This window comes from Urocampus carinirostris, chromosome 15, assembly GCF_059441175.1.
Source record: "Urocampus carinirostris isolate Australia breed hairy pipefish chromosome 15, RoL_Ucar_1.0, whole genome shotgun sequence".
Lineage (NCBI taxonomy): Eukaryota > Metazoa > Chordata > Actinopteri > Syngnathiformes > Syngnathidae > Urocampus > Urocampus carinirostris.
Window position 1 is genome coordinate 34,973,701 of NC_142363.1, and position 26,370 is coordinate 35,000,070.

The 26,370-nt window shown below is 41.5% G+C and overlaps 1 protein-coding gene across 2 annotated transcripts; it reads right to left on the reverse strand.

Moving 5' to 3' along the window:
• Positions 1-3,492: 3,492 nt before the first annotated feature.
• On the reverse strand, positions 3,493-26,167 carry ddhd1a (DDHD domain containing 1a). Of its 2 annotated transcripts, XM_088353778.1 has the most exons (14): positions 25,225-26,167; positions 21,651-21,830; positions 20,333-20,434; positions 17,091-17,219; positions 16,791-16,938; positions 15,531-15,640; positions 15,341-15,447; positions 15,005-15,267; positions 12,411-12,486; positions 12,197-12,346; positions 11,198-11,262; positions 10,391-10,563; positions 9,997-10,197; positions 3,493-4,963 (listed from the first exon to the last, which is right to left on the reverse strand). In XM_088353778.1, exons 1-14 carry the CDS (start codon positions 25,892-25,894, stop codon positions 4,776-4,778), a joined length of 2,562 nt encoding a protein of 853 aa, XP_088209904.1. In that variant the 5' UTR covers positions 25,895-26,167; the 3' UTR covers positions 3,493-4,775. The 2 variants fall into 2 exon arrangements, with proteins under 2 accessions (XP_088209904.1, XP_088209906.1); XM_088353780.1 differs by lacking the exon at positions 20,333-20,434.
• Positions 26,168-26,370: the final 203 nt, after the last annotated feature.

Genomic DNA, 26,370 nt, shown 5'->3' on the forward strand with positions numbered 1-26,370 from the left:
CTCTGCCTCCTCCCCCTCCTCGCTGACCGCCCTCCTCCCGCTCTCGCGATGACGTCACTGCTCCAACCCTACTCGCCCTCTCCCGACATATCCCGAGTAGGGAGACACTTTTGAAGATTGATGCCAATCCTGCGATGGAAGGGAGGAGGAAAAGACGATGGAGGGTGAAAATAAAGGGTAGTCGCATGGAAAAATGGATAGCTTTGAAGAAGGGAAGAAGAGAGAAGGAAAGAGGAGAGAATGAGAGAGAGAGAGGGAAGGAGGAAGGCAGGAAAGAAGGAAGTGAGGGAGGAAGGAAAGAAAAGAGAAAAGAAGGGAAGGAGAGTGTAAGGAAATAAAAAAGAATGAAAAGAAATAAACAAATGAAAGAAAGAAGCAAAGTCAAGTCACATATATTTATATAGGTCGTAATCACAAAATGTTTCAAAGGACTGCAGGGGTTACAATGAAACCGTCCCCTGATCTTAAACCAACATGCGGGCAAGGAAAAACTCAAAAACTCAACATGAGGAGAATGAGAAAGAAATGAGGAATGGAAAAAGAAAATGGAAGTAAGGTAGGAAGGGCGGATGAATGGTGGAGGGAAGGAATTAAGGTAGGATAAGAGGACGGGAATTTGATAAGAGGAAAGAAGAGAGAGGAAAAGGGAAAGGTAGGAAGGAAGGACAGAAGAAAGGAAGGAATGAAGTAAGGAAGGTAGGTTAAGAGGAAGAAAGGTAGAATAAGAGAAAGGAAAGAGGAGAAGTAGGATAAAAAGGGAACGGCGGAAGGGAGGGAAGGAGGGGGGAATGGAGAGGGAAAGAGAAAGGCAAATGGGAAGTAGGGCTAGGAAAGAAGAAAGGGAGCAATGAAGGACAGTAGGTGGAGATTTAAGATGAAAGGAAGGAAGGGCTACAGGAAGGAGAGAAGGTAGACTGGGGGAACAAAAGTAAAAATATAGGAAGGAACGGTAGGACGGATGAAGGAAGGAATTGAGGAAGGAGGGGAGAGAGTAAAGAGGTAAGGGAGCCAGGATAGGCCTAAAGGATGTAAATTAGGTAGGATAAGAGGAAGTATAGAAGGAAAGAAGGGTAGAAAGGAAGAGTAGGTGGAGGGAAGCAACAGAGGATACGAGGATGGGAAGTAGTATAAGAGGAATGAAGGGAAGAAGTGATGAAGATGGGAAAGAAGAGAGAAAAAAAGGAAGGAAAAAATTGAGAGGCTGGAGGGTAGGAATGAAGAGAGGAAGGGGGTCTGTAGGGTGGAAGGAAGAAGGGAGGAAGGAAAGAAGGAAAGGTGGGAGGGAGGACCGAAGCAAGAGAGTTGGAGAAGGAGGGAAGGAAGGAAGGATAAGTAGGGAGGGCGGGATAGAAAAGAAAGGCACGAAGGTAATAATAATGTTGACTAAGGGGATGAGAAATAGAATAAGATAAATGAAAGGAAGAAGCAAGGAAGGAGGGAAAGAAGGGCAAAAAGAGGGAAGGAAGAAGGAAGAGATGTTGGATGGCAGGGAAGAAGGAATAGAAGGAGGAAGGAAGGAACGGAGGAAGGAACAAAGCAAGAGAGTTAGGGAATGAGGGGAGGAGAAAGGAAGTAACGAATAGAGGGAGGAGGGAAGGAAGGAATAGAGGAAAGAGGTGCTATAGTTGGAAGGAAGAATAGAAGGCAGGATAACAAGAAGGAAGTATAGGAAGAAAGAAAGGTTGGAAAGATATGTGAAAGGAGTAATTATAGGTGTAGAAAAGGAAAGTAGGCTACAAGGAAGGCAGGAGTGATTATATAGAGTATAGGTGGAAGGAACAGAGGTTGGCTTAAGGGATAGATACCGGTACAAAAAAAATACCAATCTTTCCAATCAGGCACATGTGGTGTGCACAATCATGCAAATAGGTTTCAAAATATTCCATGTGCCATGGTTCTTCAAAAATTAATTCTCAAAGTTGACAGTTTAACATCTTATCCCCTAGAGCTGTCACGTCACCGGAAGACAACAAGAAATCAAAACAATGAAAAACAGAGATTGTAGCAATCAGTGATTGAATAGCGCTCATTTCTGCTTGCAGTAATTGGAAGTTTGGGGACTTCTGACTGTTTTGTCCGAGTTGTGTGCCTTAACCATCAGAATCTGTTGTGGTGTAAGTTTACCGGTCACAGAGTACAGCGTCCGTTCCTTTTAAGCCTTTGCCTCCTTTTAGGTATGTGATTGTGACTTTTCTGTTTTTTTGGCCACATGTCTTGCGATTAATATGATATTGTCTAGATAGCTCCTCGTTAGCGTGATGGATCCCGATGTCTTCCAGTTTTGTTTGGTCTGTGTTAGCCCCGTTAGCAGTCGGGTAGGTGGCTGGCCTACCGTGCTCACTGTGGTTCCCCTGCTATGTTAGTGTTTGTTGCTGTTCCCGTTTTCCGCTGACCAGTCCCGGTTAGCCCTTTTTAGCAGCCGGTTAGCGTGCCGTGTCCCAGCTGTTTTAGCCCGTTAGCTGTGTGTGTTATTTTTGCCAGTTTGCCCTAATCTGGCTGATCCCCATTTGTTGTACCATTGCTGCACCCACTTGCGACATGACGCCTAGACATTCTCCACAAAACGACACCAAAATTTGGCTAAAACACTCAAAACCTTTTCGAAAAAATTAACATGTAAACCGCTACGGTGACTGGCTTTCTTGGGTGCTGGTATTCTTCACATGTCACAGCTCAGGAAGTCAAAGAAGAGACGGACTGTCCTCGAAATGCATCATCTCACAAAATAATTGGGATATACCAATGACACACAGTACATTTAGCTATTATTCCAAATAACCTGTTCTTTTTTCTCACATTTTGTATGTTTTAGAGTTTGGGTTTCCCTTTAAGAGGAAAAAATGAAGGGAAGAGGAGGGGAAGGGATCACGTTAAACTGTTAAAAAAGGATTATGAGGAAAAAGCAACGAAGGATACGTTTAAAAGAAGAAAACCATTCCCCAAGAATACCAAGAACAGATGTTGGATAAAAGAGAGAAGGATGGGAAAGTAACATAGAAGAAATGTAAAAAGAAGGGAGGAGGACGAATATAAGAACAAATGACAAAAGAAGGCACTGAATGAATCAAAAGAAAAACTGCAGGGAGGGGAAAAATGGACCCAGTCCCAAGTTCTCAACTGTCTCTGGTTGACCACGTCGAGAGCCCTTAAATGGAAACAGCAGGCAAGCAGATGGTTCAATGGAGGCCATTGTTCTCCAGCCTCACCTAGACTCGAGCGACCTCTATTGGCCCGTTGCGAACCTGCAAGTCCTTATCCCTTCTTTGGCAAGTTCCCTCCAACAGATGTTCGGCAGATCGACCGCCGTCAAAGTCACAAGGAAACCCATTGACGACCTATAACAGCGCTTTTGTTGTTAGAGAGAACCTTTTATAGGCTCTGGAAAAATCTCCAACACTCTGGCGGTCCACAAACGCATCCTTTGTCCTCCAAAAAGTTCAAGACCACCTCCACATCTGCATGCAGACCTCCAAAAACAATCGACGCTTGTATTTCAAACGAAAGAATGCCCTTTAATGACAGAGAATAAATAGGAACAGTGCATCGGATGGAGGTTAGAATCCATTTACAGGCATTTGTTATTGCAGAGCAGGGGTCATAAATGACTTTTCAATGAATATCTGGATTAGTTTAACATCTTGTAGCATCTATTGCTTCGTCAAAAAATATAACATCAATTTTACAATCGGTGGTTTCTAGACTGACCGTAGAGAAAGGCAGTGCGGCTCGGAGTCAGCAAAGACACACACAGGGTTGATTTATGACGCCGATTTGACGCGCCAGCCCTTGATTGTGAAGAAATCGCGCAAAAAACATGCTGTCCTTTAGACAAGGTCATACTCTTGTTTCTTTTTCAGGTCCGATTCACCTCAAAATTGCTCTTAGAGTGGAACGTCTCAAGTGGATTTTCTGGAATATGGCATTAGAATAATAATAAACACACACAGTGTTTACTTGGATACAAAACAGTAACACAAAATAAAATGGAAAATTGTCATTCTTATTTTTCATTATTCTAATAGATGATTAATTATGATTATTACAGTGTAAAAAAATGTAAAAATACAACATTTTAAAGAGCAGGGGGTCTCCAACGTGTTGCCCCGTAAGGACTAAACCTTAGCATTGCACTTCCAATTTTTTAGTTCTACTGGATTTTATCAGCTTAGACAAACTTTCTCGAGTGGACCCTCATTGCTTAATAGACAATCATAGCCATTTTCCAATAAACATTAACTTAACTATGCTCTTGAAAAGTTTTTTTGCTAATCTATTCTAGTCAACCCTCTTTGCTTACTAGAAAATATTGTTTGTTTTGCACTTAACATCAGCTAAATATTACCCTTGAAGGATTATTGTTCCGCTTATTTTTATAGTTTAGCTGAACTTTCAAGAGTGAACGCTCTTTAGTAATTAGACAATCTTTGCTATTTTGTACTAAACATTTTGTTATTTCGTGTTTTTTTATTTGTCGGTTTGATGGTAAACAAATGAACAAACATTTCAAAGATATATTTTTAGTGGTTAAGTTATACTTGTAATAAATTTAAGCATGTTCTTCAATGTGAGAGCCCTTAAAAAATGTGAAATCCTAGATTTTGAGGGGAATATCTCCCCAGAGATAAAGTTAGGCAGGGCATAAAAAACAAGTTTTGCTCCACTTAAGAGGTTCCACTATCCTGGAATGAAGCAATTTGAGTCCGTTAATTAGTTCACAGAACTGGATCATAAGAAAACTACTTGTTTTCCAATCTAAGTACTGGAGGGAAATATGATCAGTCAGGTTCCGGAGTGGCAGACCCGGGATCCGAGGAAGTTTTCCTCTGCTGGTAAATGAAAGTGAGCAAGAAGAGGGCGATGTCGTGTGAGCACCAGTAGCCCGTGTGCGACGTGACGGCTGACCAGTAGCGACTTTCCACCAGGCCCTCTCGGAGCTCGAAGTCCATTCGGCGCTCCAGCTCCACTGCGGACACAAAATATTCCATTTAGATGATGCTAATATTTATAAGCTACAGTCGACAACATTGATCGGTTTTAAGGCGGGGATTGCAAAGGGACATTATAATATAGCGGAGGATAGAAACCTATGCTAACTAACTCAGAAATCCCAGTACCCCAAATGAAAAACATTTGAATAACAAACTAGTACATAATAAGTACTACTTGTGTGTTATATAAAATAGAATCTAATGTTTTGTCGGGCAGCACGGCGGTGCAGTGGTTAGCGCTTGTGCGGCACAGTTCATGTCATGGGAACCTGTCGTGGGTTCAAATCCAGCTCCAGACTTGCTGTGCGGAGTTTGTATGTTCTCCCCGTGCTTGCGTGGGTTTCCTCCGGGCACTCCGGTTTCCTCCCACGTTCCAAAAACATGCATTTCAGGTGAATTGGCCGGTCCAAATTGTCCCTAGGTGTGAATGAGCGAATGAGTTGTCTGTCCCTGTGTGCCCTGCGATTGGCTGGCAACCAGTTCAGGGTGTCCCCTGCCCACTGCCCGGAGATGGCTGGGATGGGCTCCAGCCCCCCCGCGACCCTAATGAGGATAAGCGGTACGGCTAATGAGATGAGATGTTTTCTCATCGTAACAATGATATTAAAAAGTGCCGCCCTGCAGGCATGAAAATTGGTCAGGGCTTAAAAGAGTGAGACGGGTGTAGAGGAAATACCGTATTTATTTATATATAGTGCGCACCCCTAATATTTTTATATAAACAAATCGGTAAAAAATGTTGTTTGACTTCTTCTCAACTCAAATTAAGCATTGAAAGCGACAAACAATGTTGAATACATGATTTAAATTCTGTACCGAAAACTACAAACATCAAAATAACAATGTATTTATTTCATGACCTTCAAAGTTCGATTCATCATCAAATACCTCAGAGTTTTTTTCCCCCGTCGTATATATTTGCTTTTATTTTTATTTTTCAGGACGACTTTCTATTAACTCCATTTTCTCACATTCGTCTCTGATACCGTGAATAAAAAAGAAGTGACGATGAGATAAAATCTAATGCGTGTGACACACAAATAAATACAGTATACTACACTGATTCAATTTTTACGCACGCCCTCAAACACCAGATTCACTCTGAGAAATCTCACACTGCCCCCCTCTCCACCTCAAAACATTTTCTCCTCTGCTCTACATATATTGAAAGTAGGTCAACGTTTTTTTTAACTTCAAAACGGTAAATTTCTCAGAAAGGTGAGATGATTTTCACCCCTGATCCTGATGTTGCAAGAGCATTGACAAGATAAATACCCCATTTTAAACCAATAAATTAAGGGTAGTTATATAGAATAATTAATATTAAGTAAAACAAAAATAAACGATGAATCAGTGTTTCATTCAGTTTGCAGAGTTGAGGGTGATTATTGCCTTTAGGTAGATGTTTTTCAATCTATTAGTTATAAACTTGATGGTCCTATATCGTATACCTGAGGGCAACATTTGAAACAAGTCATGTCCAGGGTGGAAAATGGCAATAACAATGTGTGTATTTGATTAATTACTTTAAGAGGTGGTTGAGTAGAGTAGCAGGTGGATGCAAAGGGGACAGGAGACATTGGATTCATATTAAAACTGATTTTAAAACTTCCAATTGCGATGGATTTTCATGCCTTTGGAAGATTTCCTTGCTTTAATCGGTTTCTTGTTTTTTTATTAATAGTTCTGATCTTTGATTTGTTATGGCCGTGCAACTTAGCAAGGCTAGTGATTCGTGTGCCTTCTTTATAATCCCAAACTTTATTTTCAGATTCAGATTCAGATTCAGATCTACTTTATTGTCATTCTAGTACACGTGTATACAGACGAAATGTCGATGCATCTGACCCCCACAGTTTCCTTGAATGTACAGATATAAATAATGTTGTATTGTATTTTGGCTACGTATAGTATTTTACCATAGTGCCGATAGTGCAAGAAGAGTAGCTAACCAGATGTGCAAAATGGGCAGTCAGGTTAACAAGTCAGGTACACAGTAACATTAACACTGTAACAATAACGCTGTAATTACAATAGTGCAGAGAGCAATGTGCAAGGAGTGGCAAGCTATAAAAAAAAAAAACTGCCAGTAGTGCAAAAAGTCAGATTAGCAGCCGTTTAGATTTAAGTTAACTATATGTTAGATTGACCATTTAACAGTCTAATGGCCAGGGGGACTAGACTATTGCGGAGCCTGGTGGTCCTGCACCGCACACTGCAGTACCTCTTCCCAGAGGCTAGCAGAGTGAACAGTCCATGATGGGGGTCAGAGGGGTCCCCGGTAATGTTTTTAGCATGGGATAGGCAGTGCTTCTGGCCAATGTCCTGAATGGAGGGAAGTGTAGTCCCGATTATTTTCTCTGCTGTCCTCGTTACCCTCCTCACACTACCCCAGTCGGTAGCGCTGCAGCCTCCACACCACACAGAGATACAGCTGGTCAGGATACTCTCTATGGTGCCCCTGTAGAATGTAATGAGGGAGGGTGGGGGCAGGTGGGCTCTCCTCATCCTCCGCAGGAAGTACAGGCGCTGCTGTGCCCTCTTAACCGGTGATGCAGAGTTCACGGACCAGGTGAGTTTGTTTGTAATGTGCACCCCTAGGAACTTGATACTGCTGACAACCTCCACAGCCTTGTTGTTGATGCAAAGTGGGGCATGGTTGGGCTGGTTTTTCCTAAAGTCGACAATGATCTCTTTAGTTTTGTCGACATTCAGGACCAGGCTGTTGTCCCTGCACCAGCCCACCAACTGCTCCACCTCCTCTCTGTAGGCCAGGTCGTTGTCATCCCTGATGAGGCCCACCACTGTTGTGTCGTCAGCATACTTCACGATGTGGTTTGTGGCGGACCTAGGGACGCAGTCGTGTGTCATCAAGGTGAACAGCAAGGGGCTTAGGACGCAGCCTTGGGGGGAGCCCGTGCTGAGGTAGATGACATCTGAACTGTTCTGACCTATCCGCACTGATTGGGGTCTGTCACAGAGGAAGTCCAGCAGCCAGTTCCGCAGGGGGGTGTTGAAACCCAGGAGTCTCATTTTGTCTACCAGATGTTGTGGGATGATGGTGTTGAATGCTGAACTGAAGTCCAGGAACAGCATCCGCACATGGGTGTTCTTCTCCTCTAGATGTGTCAGGCTCAGGTGAAGCGCAGAGGAGATGGCATCCCTGGTGGAGCGGTTTGTCCTGTAGGCAAACTGAAAGGGGTCGAATGAGGAGGGGAGACTGGAGGTGATGTGCTCTTTAACCAGTCTCTCAAAGCACTTCATTATGATAGGAGTCAGTGCAACGGGCCGGTAATCGTTGAGTGATAAGATCTGGGGTTTCTTTGGCACTGGGATGATGTTGGCAAATTTGAAGCATGATGGTACTTTGGCTTGGTCTAGCGAGGTGTTGAAAATGTCTGTTAGTACACAAGCCAGCTGATCGGCGCACTCCCTAAGTACCCGCCCCGGAATGTTGTCCGGGCCTGGAGCCTTCCTTGTGTTGACCCTTCTCAGGGTCTTCCTCACGTCAGATGAGTCCAGGTGGAGTGCTCTTTCGTCCTGATTTGGAACCGCTTTCGCTGCAGGGGTGCCGTTTTGTGCCTCGAACCTTCCAAAGAATTTGTTGAGGTCATTCAGAAAGTCCATGCTAGTGTTCTGCACTGGGGCGGCGGTTGGCTTGTAACTGGTGATGGCCTGAATGCCTTTCCACATATCCCTGGTATTGGTTGTGCTGAGGAAACGTTCCTGGATTTTTGACTGTGCGTTCGCTTTGCTAGTCTGATAGCCCGGTTCAGGTTAGCCCTCGCTGATAACAGCGCCTCCTTGTCACCAGATCTAAAGGCAAGGTTCCGTACTTTTAGTTGTTTTCGTATTTCAGCAGTCATCCAGGGCTTCTGATTGGCACGGGTGCATATAGTTTTGTTATTGCTGACGTCTTCTGCGCATTTACTGATGTAGGCTGACACAGAAATGGCGTACTCATCTATATTTATTTTGTTGTTGTAAGTGGCAGCCGATTTAAACATGTCCCAATCAGTGCAATCAAAGCAGTCCTGTAGTGCCTCCATTGCCCCCTCAGACCACACCCTCACCTGCTTCACTGTAGGTTTTTCTCTGGTCAGCAGGGGCTTGTATGCTGGAATTAGCATAATAGAAAGGTGATCTGATGAGCCAAGATGGGGGCGGGGGGCTGCTTTATATGCACCTTTGATGTTTGTGTAGGCCAGGTCTAATGTGTTCCTACCTCTTGTAGCAAAGTTTACATGCTGATGGAAATGCGGGAGAACTGTTTTCATATTGGCCTGGTTAAAGTCCCCCGCCGCAATAAAAATGCACTCGGAGTAAGCATGCTGCAGTTCACTCACAGTTCGGTAGAGAACGTCCATTGCCTCCTTCGTATTAGCGCTGGGGGGCACGTACACGGCAGTAATGATGGTCGCGCTAAACTCCCTCGGTAGGTAGAACGGTATGCAGATCACCGTCAAAAGTTCAATGTCTCGTGAGCAGTTTTAACGATTATTATGTTTTTGCTTCTCAGTTTAACATCACTGCAAGCATTGGGACCCATAACGAAGATATAGAGTACAAAAAATACAGTGTAGTATAAGGCTGATGACATTTTGAACTGAATGAAGAGAGAAAGACAGTGTGGAAGGTAGTTCAGCCAATTGAATATTGGCATTTTCATGAAGCCACGATGCAAACCAATAGTAGACCAGCATTTTTTATGACGTCATCCAATATCAGACGGGCATCTTAGAGATGTAACTCGTCATACAGACGAACACTGCAAAGTTTTTGGGCACGGGAAATAATTTTTTGTTGATATGGTATATGTGAAAAATGCCGTAAAGAAAACGTGAAAAACAATCTTGATCCACACTGTAAAAAAAAGAGTAAAAGTGTCTGAAGGCGTGGTCACCATATCCCCGGGATGTAATGTACACTTACATCTATCAAAATAAATGACGAATGGAAGAATAACAACAGATAAACGTTATGCAGAGATGGCAAAGACTCGACTCACAAGACATTTCTGCGGTAGGCGAGTTTGGACGGGCCATGGTGGAGAGCCCGTACGCCGATTGGCTCTCGGTTCGCTTCTGCTGCTCGTCGTCTTCGCCATTGGTCCCGCCTTCCAGTGCTGCCGAGACTGACGGTTGGCTGTTGGAGCGAGAGAAGCGGGAGAAGAGGATTCCACCGATGCCCTTCCCAATACTCGCCGCCCCTACGAGGAATAAGGAGAAAAACTTTGGATGAAGATGAAGATGATGATAACGATTGGAAATGAAATGTAAAGAAAATCTTGTCAAAATCTAATTCTACTTTTTGGAGACATGTTTATCGAAATTTTACAATTGTCCTAAAAAAATAAAGGAACACATAAAAAAAAAAAAAAAAAAAAAAAAAAAAAAACTTACCCAGGATACTGGCCTTTCCTAAATTAGTAATGGACTCTCCATAGTGTCTCCGGGGGAGAACAGGGGAAGTGCTGGGACTGGGGATGCTTTCTGTGTCCGAGATAGGGTCCTTGGTCAAGTTGAGGAAAGTTGGTCGTATCTCGTCGTAAGGTGCAGAGTTGATAGCGCTGCACCTGTCGGAGATTTATGGAATGAAAATTATATGAATGAGACCTCAGGTTACAATGATACCTCTACAAACAGGCTATTAAAGATGAAACATGAAATTCTAGATATGGAATAAAAGTCTTGCCCAACTTACTAGAGATGTTTTCGGGAGGCCAGGAACGGATTAATTAGTTTGCAATTATTGAGTAGCGGGGCAGTGTGTTCATTTTACTAACGAATCTAGTTATGAGCATAAACCAGGAAAGATGTATGTAGAGGTATCATTTTATTCTCCTATTTTCATGTCAAAATTAGTTGACGTTCAAACTGGGGTTTTCAGGTTTTTAATTGACTAAACATTAATTTATTATATGTTATAACTTCACTTCTAGAGTCTAACTAGAAAGGACGCAGCTCAGGGGTGAATTTTCCCTTCTTCACAACACAAAATGTAAAATGCACACCGTGATTCAAACCATGTGATCATTTCTAAATGGACACACAAACGACTGTTATAATCATGTAAGACATGATAATATTTAGGGAACTGGTCTAATAGAAGGTTTTGGCTTCAACCCGATCATCCTTTTTTTCTTTTCGGGTGATTTGTAAATGATATTGGTTCCAATATGCTTAAAAAATACAAAATATAAGCCTTACCAGTGTATCTGGACTGGTGCAATGTTGCTGTAATGTTTCAGGATGAGGGGCTCCAGTCTATAGGCCTAAAGAAAGGAAGGGAAAGAAATACTACAAATAAGTACATTTTCCCCAACCTTTTTTTGAATAAAGGGTACATTTTTAAAAAATATGTACTTTCGCTTTCAGCTAATTGGAAGTGCATTTCTAAAACAACACGTAATCATGTTATTACTATGCTACTGTTATCACCAGGTTACAATTATTAGAAATAGGGTTGAAATAGGCTCAGTCAACCGCCAAAGCATCTGCTTTGTATAAGGGAACTGAGTGATTCACATATAAAATCTATCTATCTATCAATCTATCTACCTTGGTCATATCCCTTAAGAGGGGTGACCGATAGCAAGACAAACACATACAATAACAAAAAAAATTAAAAAAGGAAAAAAAATAGCAAAAAACACACACCATGGCCAACCCAAATGCCCAAGCACCCAAACAAGTTAGGCACCTCGGCACCTAAGTTGGTCATGCCTTCATCCCTCCAGATGAAACAGGACACAAGAAAGCGGCCGTGCCACCCGGGTCAGGGTGATACAACACACTATTCTGTTCAACAGCAGGGCCCGACAGCTTTCACTGGTTTACCCCTGCCGCGTCATACAGATCCCCTGCCCATCCCTTAGAACGCGTCCAAACATCCCACTATCCTTTTACAAAACCTCTACACTCTTTCCTATCACCAACAAATTTATATATATATATATATATATATATATATATATATATATATATATATATAAACTATAGGCAAAACGCATACTTTTGGAAGAATTGATCTTGAATTTAAAGATAAAGTCAAATTTTCTAGAAAATCACAATGACCCAGCAGTGATGAGCCACTTTCAGAACCAGTTAGTGAGCTACACAGCCACTCTGTTTTTTAAACAAGAAAAGCAGGTAATTATTTTTCTTTCTTTTTGCTATGAACTTGCACAAGCTCTTAGGGCAACTGACCACAGGGTCCGTAGGGTGAAAAACATTGAAGAGGCGGCCGCAGATGGACGTAGGTAGGATGTGGTCCTGGTGGCAACTGGTACCAGGCCGAATGCCCCTCAACGCCAGAAAGACTGCCAGAGGAGAACCCATACAGAAGAAGTTCTCGACCTAAGATAACAGGCGAAGTAATCAAGACTTGATTTAAGTTGCATCATAGGAGATATAGTCAAACCTTAAATTTGAGCGCAGGAGGTGCTGATGGTTTGGAGGCTTCTAGTGTTAGAAGTTGATTCTCCAGCTCTCGTAATCTGTGAATGAATGGATGGGGTTGCTGAGTTACTGCTGTTTTATGATGCGGCCAAGTGGTGGTGCAAGCGAGCTATAGATGCCAACACGAAGCAGGGTCACGATGTTTATAATAATAATAATAATAATAATAATAATTTCCTTGTATTGTCATTCTGTGTAACAATGTACACAGAACGAAATGTCGATTGCACCTGACCCGTTGTAGCGAGCCGATGCAGCCGCAGCCAACAGAGGGCGCCGCCGACCACTTTTTAAGTCTTAGGAATGACTCAGCCGGGGCGCGAACCACCGACCTCCCATGTAACGTTTAGCAAATATATACTGAATATGAATGATCGATTGAGATGGAACTTTTATGCAAGCGTTGTTGGTTGTTTGATTTGTTTTTTTCAAAATAATTTGCTGAATCTCAACTTTACTCGATAAATATAAATAAGAATCATACTAGACCTAATATGACTATTGATTAAATATTATCATCCTGATTTAAGCGAGAAAATAACAATTCAATGAATAAGTGCGGACAAAAATGTGACTTCCTTATGTTTTTTTTTTTAAATGTTGGAGGTGGCTAAAACTCAGAAGACCACAAAACAGCAAGTTTGTTCATGCTTTTGCAAGCCCTTTACGGAAAAAAATATATATTAAAAAATAATTCCACAAGTCCAATTAATTGGTCCACTAAATTGACATTTTTGACAACAATATTTGCCATATTTTATCTCATGACAAGATATAAAAGCTGGTGTTAATCACGACTAGCGACGACAAAGGACCAGGTGAGTTGGAAACATCTGGAGCAGTTGAAAAGAGCCATTAGCAGGAGTTGGAAACGGGTGGTAGAAGTGGCTAGTGGGAGAAGTTACCCCCCAAAAAATAAAATAAAATAATACAGTAAAAGAATACAAGAAAAAATAAATAGAAAAGCTAACAATAACAGTTGCGGCTAGCTTTAACCTGCAGCCAAGTGGCTAAAGAAGCAAACAGTGGAAAAAAGTGGAAGATGCCTGAATGATTGGACAAAACATGCAGAGCTTAGGCTGTATGCGGTAAGCATATGCACCATCGTAGTAGCTTCCGTAGAGTAGTAAGATAGCAGCCAAATATGTTTTCAAAGGTGTGTACCGTAAATTCCGGACTATAAGCCGCTACTTTTCCCCCAAATTTTCGACCCTGCTGCTTATTCAGTGATGCGGCCAATTTATGTAATTTTTTTTTAAGGCAGCCAGCGGCACTCGAGTATATAAGGTAAGATTTAGACCGGTGGAACGTATGCGCCGAGAAGACTGCAACTTCTGAGCGTAGACATACCCTCATCATACAAATTCCATTGAGAAAGGCTCATGACGAAGCTTTCAAGCTAAATGCAATTGGGCAGTCCGATAGAGATGGAAACAGAGCTGCTACATTCATATTGTTCCATGTGAGCGTAATGCTGGCGTGATTTGGGACGAGGGAGGATGGGACGACATCAACATGAAAAAGATTCATTCTAAAACTGAGAAGGATATCTTAGATGACGTCATTTATAAGTAGGAAGAAGAGGATGGTTTACCGCCATTCTTCCAGATACGGTATGTATTCCCTTAACAGTCTCGTTTGCTGGTATGCGAGCGTGTTGTTAGTAGCGTGAGGCTACCTGCCAAAGGCACGGTTTAGGATGAAAGTTATATTATTATTATTAAAGCTTTGAAAACTCTCTCGGTGTACCGTCTTTCTTTGTAAATATGTGTAATATGTATTTGCAACTGTATATTTTTGTAATTTATTTATTTGTATTTATTTGAGACACTTATTCTGAACGGGCCAATTAAAAAAGAGGGGGGGAGCAAACGGGGGCTGATGGGAATTCGGGACCGGTAAAGGTGAGTTTTTGTGGACACGCCGGACAATAGTGGATATATATTTTTCCCACCCCTACCTTTGGAAATATACTTTTTTTTCCTTGGATTACTTTCAACGGGCACCCAGAATCAGCAGGTTTGCATCAAACATTAAGTACCTATATCATTTTACTTTCATTTTGGGGGCCGTGATTTTCATACTGTGTGCTTCAGTGAAGGACGGATAATGGATAATGAATAAAGAAGATAGAACAATAACCCATAAAAAATCCCCCACCCATTTAGTTTCAATCGTGGGACTTGAAGTTTGGCTCGGATTAATTTTGTGCTTGTGTTACGTTTTTTTGATGTGGTGCATGCGGCTTATATAAAGGTGCGGCTTGTGTATGGACAAAATCGGTTTTCCCCCTAAAATGCGATGGGTGCGGCTTATAATCAGGGGCGCTCTATAGTCCGGAAGGTAATATCAATTCAAATTTCTCAAGCAACAATCACGTTCATGAGATGGTTAATGATTTTGTTTTTATCAATACTGTTTAATCGAAAGGAACGAAGTATTTTTACAGCACTAGGGGTTGTTATGGAATACAAACGGGGGCTTCAGAAATACAACTCAAATCCCACTTCAACAGTGTCAATCAACACGATTACAAATCCCTGCCAGGAGTCTGACCTGTTCCTGGTTAAGCGCAGTTGTTCCAGTAGATGCCTCTCCTCATACGAGGTCCAGTGCTTGTGCAGATCCTCTTCGACGGCGTGGTGCTCCTGCAGGCAGAACCGTACCGGGTCCCATCCCGTCATGATATCGTACGTGATCACGCAGCCTAGCGAGTGCGACACGATGGACACTTTGCCCCCCCCTTTCTCAAAGTCGGGGTTGCGGGAGCAAAACAGGCTGTACAGTCTGTTCAGCTCCTTTGTCAGTCCCTTGGTGATCTTAAAAGAAAGGAGCACAAAGGTAATTTCTCACCAGAAATGGTCTGAAAGCATAGATATGACTTTTAATGACCTCATCACGGTAAAGAGGGCTGTTGTAGTACATGATGTCCATGGCACTGCTGTTGAGAAGGTCTCGAAGGCCTCTCAACTTATCTGGTGTGATGGAGTCCACTGTATCTATACAGGTATAGCGTCATGCTTTTTTAAAAAATATTCCACATAAATATTAGTCTCTTAAATGTGCAAAAATAAAAACAAACCTCCATCTAAGGCTAGTTTAGAGCGCCACTCTACAGGAAGAAATTCCACATGCTCATCATAGTGCTCTGAAAAGTGCTTTTCCTCCATCTTCCTCACACCTTCCCTCAACCTGAGCAACAGAAGGAATACGAGTTTGGCTGTATGAAAAAAGTTGTTGGACATGCTACTTCATCTGAGGAAATGTTTGTAGAGTGCTTAATCCTGGGGTAGCAACGAGTAAGGCTTAAAGGTGCTCGACTTTACCTGCTTAGCTGGCTTAAGCCTCAAGTCGTGACTTTACTATCTTTGTGACTGAGACTCTCTCCAATCATTTTTGGTCATTAGATTAAGAGGTTGTAGTTCTTATCTTTTTAAAAAATATGTTCTTTTTTTAACATTATGGTTCAGACTTGTGATAAATTGTACATAAATTGAATTCTAATTAGAATCCAATTTGCATGTAAAAAGAAAGGAAAATCCATTCAATTTGGGATCAAATTAGGTAGGGAGAACCTTACAGTGAGTTATCAACACAGAAAGTCACGGGCTGCTTTCCACTCAGTCTGGAGGACACTGCCCTTTTCAACCTGCTGCCTTCTGGCAGGCACTACAAAATCTAACAGGTTCAGGGACAGTTACTTCCCGAAGGGCCATCACCACCCTAAACAATGAAATTAAATGATCTGCATTTCTATAGCGCTTTTCAAGTCAATGACTTCCCAAAGCGCTTTACAGTGTGCTTCACATTTCCCAATAGCGGCCTTGTATTGCAGCCATGTAAGACGCTAACCTGCTTATTGGTGGTATTAGGGGTTCAGTGTCTCACCCAAGGACACTTCGACATGTAACATAGACAAGCCGGGATTCGAACTGGGATCCCTTGATCCCAAGACGAGCGCTCTACCTCCTGAGCTACTGCCGCCTCCAAACAAGGGCTCAAGACTGTAAAAAATATATATCTCAGCCTATGTATAGAAAAATGAGTATTAATATTTTTAATTCACACTTTCTTTTGTCCAATTCAAGACAATCTAAGACTTGAAAATGTTAACTATCTATCCTAATACTTTTTACCTTGCTTTTTCCTTTCAAACCTTCACCTATTACTTGCTCATCCTGGACTACCCCTCAAAGTTTGTTGTAACATCAACGACAATAAAGAGAATTCTATTTGATTCTAAATGAAGTATTGGCATTGTCATATGAAACGGTTAGCCTATATTACAGTTCTGATCATGAAACAAACAATAAAAAGAGACAAAAACCGAAGCAAAACTCACATTCCAGTGTTTTTGATGATGCGACCTTGGTCCATCTTCTGCCCAATCCCGTGGACTACAAACACAATGTGCGTGGTCTGTGGTGGCCTGTCTTCAGGAGAAGCCTCCTCCACGTAACCGCGGTGCAGTCGAGTTCCGCTACTGGAGGCTGAAGGAGAATAGACAGTATGGATGAGCTTTGGTTTTGCACAAAAAGCAATGACTGTGGAGCTATGAAAAGGCTGGAATTCAAACACGAGGAGCCATTGGGATTATACAATACATCACATCAGTGGAGACAAGTTTGGGAGAGTGACAAACCTTTGGAGAACCCTAGTTTCTGCGTCACAGTGCGAGCAATTTTTGAAGTGGTTGCATCACTGTAGAGGTAGACCTCGTCCACGCTGTGCCAGTCCACGTGGTTCCGACTCAGCTTCAAGCTGTGGACGGCTGTTGCGTGGGATCATTGAGAGAGTGCAGAAGAATAAGTTAGGGAAGTATTGAGACACGATTTGTACAGGAAACATATGGCTGGAAAAATACAGTAGACCCTCAGGTTACGGCGTCCCCACCTGATGACGTTTTCACCTTACAATATGGACAATAATGTTTTTACAGCCCCTCCTTATAACTTTTTTCCTACATACAACATCAACAACACATTATTTTGCCTGCCAAAAAGCTTATCATATAAAATGCTGGTATACATTCTGCTGAACTCCCTTCCACATGCTCCTTTTTCTCTCTTTGTTCAGTTCAAAACCTCGCGTAGAAATCTTGAATTTGTTCTGCTATGGATCCCAAGACTTGCAGTGATGCTAAAGGGAGAAGCAAGAACATAAAAACCAGGGAAGCGAAGTATGCATTTATCAAGAAATACGAGGAAAGTAAACGCATTGTTACCCTCGCTAAGAAATATGGCCTCAGTCAATGGACAATCAGGACAATTTATTAAAAATAACGAGGTGATCAAAGGTACAATGTTGTATTTTTAAAAGCATTATTAGTATAATTCCTCACAAGTGGAAATGTTATCATTTTAATACACCGTCTCCTCTCGCGCTGCATCCATCCACTAACTCGACTGAACCAGCTCGTCGCATCATACCAATGGTAAATTAAATTCCATCTTTCCTTTACATGTATATATATTTGTTATTTTATCACATACAAGTATATTACATATAACTAGTACTTACTATATATTTATCATTTTCATGTTTGTATCTGCGGCACCAGCGTTTTGTAATGGAAGCTAATAGCCTTAGATTTGTCTCCCCCGCCATAGGACAAGTTCACACTGCTATTCCCACATCAGAACAAATGAATGCTGTATCCCAAGGGTTTACTGAACAAGAAGGGTAAAAACAGATTTAGGAGTAGTGTTTGTGACAACAGTTTTCGGCAAATTCAGTATGACGGACTGATTTGCATTCAAAGAGGAAACTGGGAAATGATGAAGTCAATTCTTTTTTTTCTGCCCTGCTGACAAAACACAATTTGAGTATTCATGTGCTTGTAATCTAGAGAAAGAGAGAAGTATGAGACACACCAAAGAGATCAATCAAACTAGTAAACTGTCCTCATATGATACGCCCCTTCAATGTTCTGTACAGCAGCAGAGACATCATATGTATGAGATTGATGGAAGACTTTGGCAGCAGCACAAAAGAAATTTGAGGAATGTGAGACGAAGAACAGTCGGAAGGATTTGGTGCCAATTTCCCACATAACCAAATTGAACCATTATGTTTTCGTGGTTTGTTCCAAAAGATCGTCATAATGATGCCCAATTTAGTTAACGTTCTTGACAGAAACCAGGCCAAAGTCAAGGCTATACTTCCGCCGTGGACAGCAAAGGGAAGTCTAACCCTATTTATACAACAATGGCAGGGAAACAGCACTTCAGAACATTCAGGGAGGACTAAAAGATGAAAAGTTAGGGGTGAAAGCTTATGCACTCAGGGAAAATTTCATCCTTCAGTACAGAAGAATACACAAAGACTTGGTCTCCTCTAAAAATGATTCATCTAGTCTGGGACACAGTTTTGATAAATGATAATAAATGTAAGAAAGTCTGCAGTCCTGCAACTTGGGTACTTTTACATGCAGGAAATAAGCTGATTGGAAACTGAATATTGCCAGTATTTCGGTGATATAAACTAAGGCAATGTAAATGCTCACAAAAATCCGACAAGTTTTCTGATTGCAATTGTTGGGTTAGTTTTTCCATTTTCAGATTACTCGAGCATGTATACACGTTTGATTAAACAGACGCCCAGTTTCCCTCATCCGGGTTATTTATATGCCCCAAAGCACTGTGGGACTTGTAGTACAGAGGGAAATAATGCATGCAAACTGGCTTACTCGTTGAAAAAGCTAAATGTGCATTGGTTGATTGCTCCAGGAAATTTCCTTTTAATTATCGGCCCCCACAGCAAAAATGCCACAGGTTTATCCATCTACGAAGCTGCCAAATGTTTAAAATGGTATTTTAGAAGGGATGAAGAGAGTTTCCAGATTTTGAAATTTGTTTTTAGAAAAATCCTTATACCATTTATGAACCCCATTTTAGGTATTTGTAAAAGTATATGTATAACTTAATAATATAATTGACAACTTTGTTGTAGAAAATCTGGTATAAAAAAACAACAACTGCTGAATATATTTGTACCAATCAATGGAGTTAGCAATTACAATTAAAAAAGAGATGCACGACTGGTTTTATAAAGCACTTGTGATATTAATGGATTCCTCCAGATGGCACTCTTTGTCTGAAGATGCACTGGAAATGTAATAATGTAGCCTTTGCTTTTAAACGAAGAAAAAAAACCATTGCTTGATCTTTTTAAATCTAAGTATTTTTCATAGAAAATGCGTATTTGTATTTCTTAATTTGCTATCAACTCTAGAAGATTCATAGTATTTGGTAGCCCTATATCTCTATATAGGATGCAACACTTGTATCCATACATATATAGTGTAAGTCCATGCCTTTGGCAAGCCACTTACGATCGCAGCTCGTGAACGCACAAGATGCAGCGACGAAGCTCATGATGAAATAAAATCGTCATTTATTTCACGTCAAAATCTATATACGGAAACAACATCTATTTGCGTCATGAGGTTGATCCAGCTTCGCCCTTGTCATCGGAATACTAGCAATTGCCGTGTAAGCAGGGTTATTTGTTTGTCCCTAGGCTTGTAAACGACTCATTTGGATTACACCAAAAATCAGACTTCTGTTCCAGGTGTACTATTCCCTGCATGTAAACGTAGTCAGTGTCAAAGAGAAGGATATCACAACCCCACAACGGAAAATGTTACACTTCCCAAGCCAGGTTTTTGTTCGGCATGCACACCAAAAGTAAAAGCACACAAAAGGGAAGTTCAAGCAACTAGTAAGTAGACCTAGTTACACTTATTACCAATCTTAAAATAAATGTGAGTCTAATAGTCCCGCAAAGATCAGGACTCTACAGGGATAGAGGATAGTAGCTAAAGGGTTAGGATAAATGCACCGAAAAAAAAATGTTTTTTTCTTTTCATTTTTTTCTTTTTACCTTGGCAGCGTTTGCGCTTGTGACATGTGGCTCTAGCGCTCGTCTGATATCCGCTCCATTTGAACAGAAAGGGAAGGTAAAAAGGGGGCAGGTGGGAGAGGACTAACAACCAAAAGAGAATGAGTAATGGCCATTGATTGACAAGCCTACCCCGGTCATTGTTGTTGAACCAGTCGGTCGAGGAGCGCCGCTATCAGATTAGCGCAATAGAGCGCCTCGTTACTTCTGTTTATGACTACCGAGCGCTATGCTCTGATATGCAGCGCTGCTTGACGGATGCAGAGATGACCGGGGTCACGACTGAAGGAAATAAGGTTAATACAGTTGATGCAGCTTATGACCGCATCGTAGTAAAACATTAAAACAATCTTATTATATAATGATACAAAGAATATGACAAGTTTGAATGATGAGATTTTTATTTTACTTATTTGCTTATGTCTGAGTTTGTATAACACACAATCTGTGTGAAAAGAAAAAAGAATTAAAAGCAGATTCTGGAACAAATTTTATTTCTTTACATTCTTTTTTTGTTTTATGCATCACATATAAGTAAGCTATTTCTGGGGGGGATGGTATCTTTGAGTAGTAATCTCCTTGGCACTGATTTGCCACAATAAAGCAGCAGAGCACTCGAGTTTTTATGCCGTTGTGATAATAAAAAACGATCAATACATAAGTTTTATGTCAAATATTGTTAAAATACAACGCAAGACAGCGTCATTGTAGATTGATAATATTGTCGTGGTACACAAGCAAATGTTATGCTCGGTCAAGCATTTATAACGTAAATGAACTATATACACACACATGTTTAAAAAACTTTTTTTTTTTTTTACATGTCTTGCTGTAAGTAAATGAGTGCCGGGTTGTACTTTTATGGTTTCATTAACGCAAACATTAAAAAAGGGAGCAATCGGCTGAGGTTGACGGATATGGCGCAACAACAACAAAACGTACAAGTTGATCTTTATTTGAGCAACTAAATATTTTGTACCAGGGTTCCTACAGATTAGGTTGAATTCAATACTTTTTAAGACTGTTTATTGAAAACAAATTTAAGACCAAGTCGACAAAAACACAATTGAAAATATGTCTTGCACACAATTAATTGATCGTGCCTCGTACGCGTTACCTAGCACACCTATTAGCCATGGGGAAAAAACATTGGTCAGACAGCCACTTCTCATTAAATTGACAATTTCCAATTGGATTCAAGACATTCTAATTCCAATTAAGACCTTATTTTTTGAATAATGAATTCAATGCCTTTTAAGACTTTTCAAGGATCCGCAGGAACCCCTGTTTACTGACTTACCGTCTTTACCGTCAACAGTTCGGACCACCATCTCGCTGGGGTCGAAAGAGTCTTGGGTCTGTTGCCCGCGGAAGTGCCTGAGGTGTTCGCATTCGATGAGATCGCTCTCATCCTCCTCCAGGGGCAGCCACGTCCCATCGATGAACCACTGGCCTCGCAGTACTGGGATGTGGTCTTGCTCTTAATAAGAAATAAATGAATAAATAAAATAAATCAAACTGTAAGCATAGCAACAGATTGCATGAACAGAAAACCAACTACATGACAGAGTAATTGAGAAAAGTACGCCCTGCTGTTGTGTAAATACTAATTCTTAACAACTATATGAGGAAATAAGTTACTTCTGTTATGAAAAGGCTTGACTGTATTTTAACTTAGACAAATCCAGCAGGGCCATGTCTCAGCGGCTTATGGAATGGGCCAGCTGTAATTAGTTTGACATTTTAATCATTTGACTGCTGTGGAGAAAAATAATTATACCACAAATTATTTAAAAGAACAGAATCGTTGGTCATCATAAAATGATGACTAAAACGGATGTGCACGCATTCATTGTCAGTCACTGTTTTGTTGTTTCTTATCTGCAAGCCTTAGGGTGTCAACAATGTTTGAATGCATTCCTTTAACTTGCTTCACTGAGCTCCGATAAAGGAGTAACTGCGTACCTTTATATACAGCAACTGCTTGGAAACTGAATATCACCAGTATTCAAGATTATGTAAACGCCTACAATTATCAATTAAAGTCTTAGTCTGAGTTCTCTGATTGCAATGGTTGGGTTAGTCCTTTCTTTTTCCAACTTCATTTTAAATGGTTATTCATACAAGTAGTCCGTTTGCTAACGCGCTTTGCTGCAAACGCGCATTTTCCCCCGTACATGACATTTGTATGCCCCAAAATACTCTGGGAATTGAAGTACAGAGATGAAGGGCACACGCAAATTTTGTCTCGATTGCTAAAAAAGCTTCACATGTATTGGCGGATTACTCCAGGAAATTTCCATTTGAATTTCTGCCCCCACGGCAACAATACCACAAGTGTATCCATCTATGTATAGTGGCTGTCACAGTTGCATGAATCCAAGTATGGTGCAATTCCCTGCATTTAGCGAAGCACCTACGAGCACAACTTGTACACACAGTGGATGCAGCAATGGAGCACACTTTTGGAGAAAAAAAGCACGGTAATTTGTCAAATTTGGTAATTGACAAAAAAAAGCCTCTTTTCCTTTAACTCATGTTTATTTGTGACGCCCTTAATCACAAAGAGTGCCGCACAGATCAAAGACTATTGCAAACTACAGACTATTATGACACATCCCCTCATCTAAAACCGGCATGAGGGCAAATAATACACATATTATCAACATAAAATATAAGTTATTCATATGCTATAGAATAGAAGTGTGTTTAAGCCAAATATTAAGTGCGGAAACGACGTCAAATTTGCATCAGGAATAATCATAGACGACATGCTACAGGGTTATTCTTAAGTCTTTAGGCAGATAAACGATTCATTCTGAGTGCTCCAGAAATCCAATATTTAGTCTCTAATCGGATTATTGCCTGTATGTAAACATTGTCATTGATGTCAATGTCATTCATCTTTCACTTTCTAACCAAATCGAGACGTATTTTACTCTTCTTTTCAACCAATTTGTGCTGTGTGGGAGAGCTTGGTCTGTTCTAAGCACCAGGTAGACCCTAGGACCAACAAAGTAGCCCGTAGACTGGTTCTGAAAATATATTTTTAGTCATTGTGATTTCCTGGGAAATTTCATAATTAACTGGCATGATGCTTAGTGGTTAGCTGGACTAATAAACCAAAGGTCTCAGAGGTCGTATCACAGTATCTTACACAATGGGTCCTATCTAAAAGGTAGGGTTTGAAGCAAGAGTCATGTGTATTTGTATAGCCCTTAATCACAAATAGTCTCAAAGGGCTGCACAGATCAAAGACTATTGCAAATTATTATTACAGACTATTATGACACCATCCCCTGATATTGTCAAAATTAGACCAGTATTTTCAGAGAGTCAAGTCAAGTCATTTTTATTTGTATAGCCCTTAATCACAAAGAGTCTCAAAGGGCTGCACAGGTTATTGCACAGACTATTATTTCAGACTATTATTACACCATCCCCCGATCTGGAACCAACATGAGGGCAAGGAAAAACTCAAAAACCTCAACAGGGCAGTTCCTCAGAAATCAATCCATTTTTCCAGCCGATCTCGTAAGATATTATGGTCAACAGTGTCAAAGGCAGCACTGAAGTCCAGCATCAGCATCAGTGATGAATATAACCTCTAATAATTACATGTCGGTAATAAAAGTAACAACGTAGCAGTAACAAGTTTGTTTAGAAACGCATATCAGACTGGAAGCGATCCCTTGCTAAATATTCAAGTGTATGTATAAAGAGAAACTCCTAAAACATGCAGATGTCTATTTTGTTGTTGTCTCGAGAATAGTCTGGGCCATCCCATTTGTAGATACAGTGGAACCTCGGTTTTCGAACGCCTCTCAGTTCGAACAAATCGGAGTCCGACCAAAAATTTTGAGAAATTCTTGCTTCGCTGTTCGGTCAAAAAATCGGAGTTCGAACACCGGTACGCTAGGGTGCGATGCTGAACGGCGTACAGGTGTTCTAGCCCCTTATTATGCCTCCGAAGAAAGTCAGTGCAAGGAGCAAAGTTGCTACAGGTGAAAAAAGAAAAGTAGTGCGTACAACTATTGCATTTAAGAAATTAATAATAGCACCACCGTCCACCTGCGCCTTCTGCTGACCACCACAAAGGTAAGAAATCCTATTCATAATTCTTTTCTTTATCCTTTTTTTTAATTTTTACACGTTCATGTTGGCGTAATCTTTCGTACGGAAGATTACGATAACGCGAACGTACGATTAGCCTGGGGTAGCTTTATGTTTACGTTTAACATTCAAGGTGTTCGAACGGAGCCCAACATTCAGGGTGTTGGAACGGCGCCCCCTTTCCAATGAACTGCTCACCACTTGGTGCTAAATGACTTGTAAACGACCTGATTTTTTAATTTTTACACGTTCATGTTAGCGTAATCTTTCGTATGGAAGATTACGATAATGCGAACGTGCGATTAGCCTGGGTTAGCTTTGTTTACGTCGAACATTCGAGGTAAACATTCAGGGTGTTGGAGCGGAGCCCAACTTTCAGGGTGTTGGAACGTTTCCAATGAACCGCTCACCACTTGTTGTGGAGACCCGGGTGCTAAATGACATGTAAACGACCTGATTTTTTTATTTTTACACGTTCATGTTAGGGGAATCTTTCGTACAGAAGATTACGATAACGCGAACGTACGATTAGCCTGGGTTAGCTTTATGTTTTCGTTAAACATTCAAGGTAAACATTCAGGGTGTTGGAACGGATTAAAACGATTTACATTATTTTTAATGGGAAAAATGATTTCGGTGATCGAACAAATCGGTTTTCGAACAGGGTTGTGGAACGGATTATGGTCGAGAACCGAGGTTCCACTGTACAGAAAAATGCACCTGTTGGGCCTGAAGGATCTGGAAGGAGGGAGGGTACTCACGCTTCCAGTAAACAGGGTAGCATTCTCTATCTCTAACATCCACTTCGTAAAGACCCCCACGAACACAAACGGGCTCCACAAAAACGCTGTCAGGATCCCTCTCATCCATGCTCATGCGCGGCATGGACGCATCCAAGGAGCCATCTCTCGCGGACCGGTTCTCCGCCAACATCTCCAAGTTCACCTCCTCCACCTCCACGGGGAGGCTCGCCATCACACCGGGATGCACCTCGCAATACTTGCGATACATGATCTCAATATTGAGAGAATCATGTCCCACAAAGGGCTTCCATGTCTTCTTATCCTCCTTGTAGAACCAGCGGACTTCCTCCGGACCCAGCTCGGCCACCACGTCGCCCAAATGATGTCGGGAGCTGTTGGAGCGCGACCGCTTCCGTCTCTCGAAGAGCGGACCGTCGCCGTTGACGTCCCCCGAGTAAGGCGAGGAGGAAGCGGCGGTATGTTCCGGAAGCCGGAGAACGTCGCAGTCGTCCGGCGAGTCCAACCCGGGCTGGACGGAGGACATCCCGGGTAGCACTGCTTCGTCCATGGGACTCATGTTTTGACAGCACTCGCACGACTGCCACTTCGTGTGGTTGTTATTAGCCACCGTCGCTTCTTCTAGCGGACATGTTTTCTCTTTTAAAGACGGAATGTCACAATTTTTCATAACTATTCGAGCTAGTTAGCATTAGCATCGCTCTTGTCAGCTAGCTCATAAGCTAGCTGCGGCTAACGAAGCCGGTAAAAGTCGGAAGCTAGCCTAATTAACGACACTTCCCCCTCTTAATTCTAACCACATTTACCTCTAAATACTTTAAACCAAAAATATCTTCCCTCGGTTGCTTTGAAACGCGTTTTTTATTTTCTCAATTGGAACTTAAAAATAATAACGACGTTCGTGGCTGTCCATTGAAGTGTGTGGAGAAGAGTGCTGCGCGTTCACGACTGGACAGCTGACGCATTGTCGCGAGAGCGCGCACGTCGGCACTCCGCTGCGTGTATTTGTCCGCTAGATGGCGACAAAAAACAACAGATGCAGCTAGATTATGTGCGGTTGATGATTATTAAAATAGAAAATATCACAAGAAAACAAATTAAAAGCCATTCAAAATTAAACATTTTTTGTTGTAACTAATAAATAAA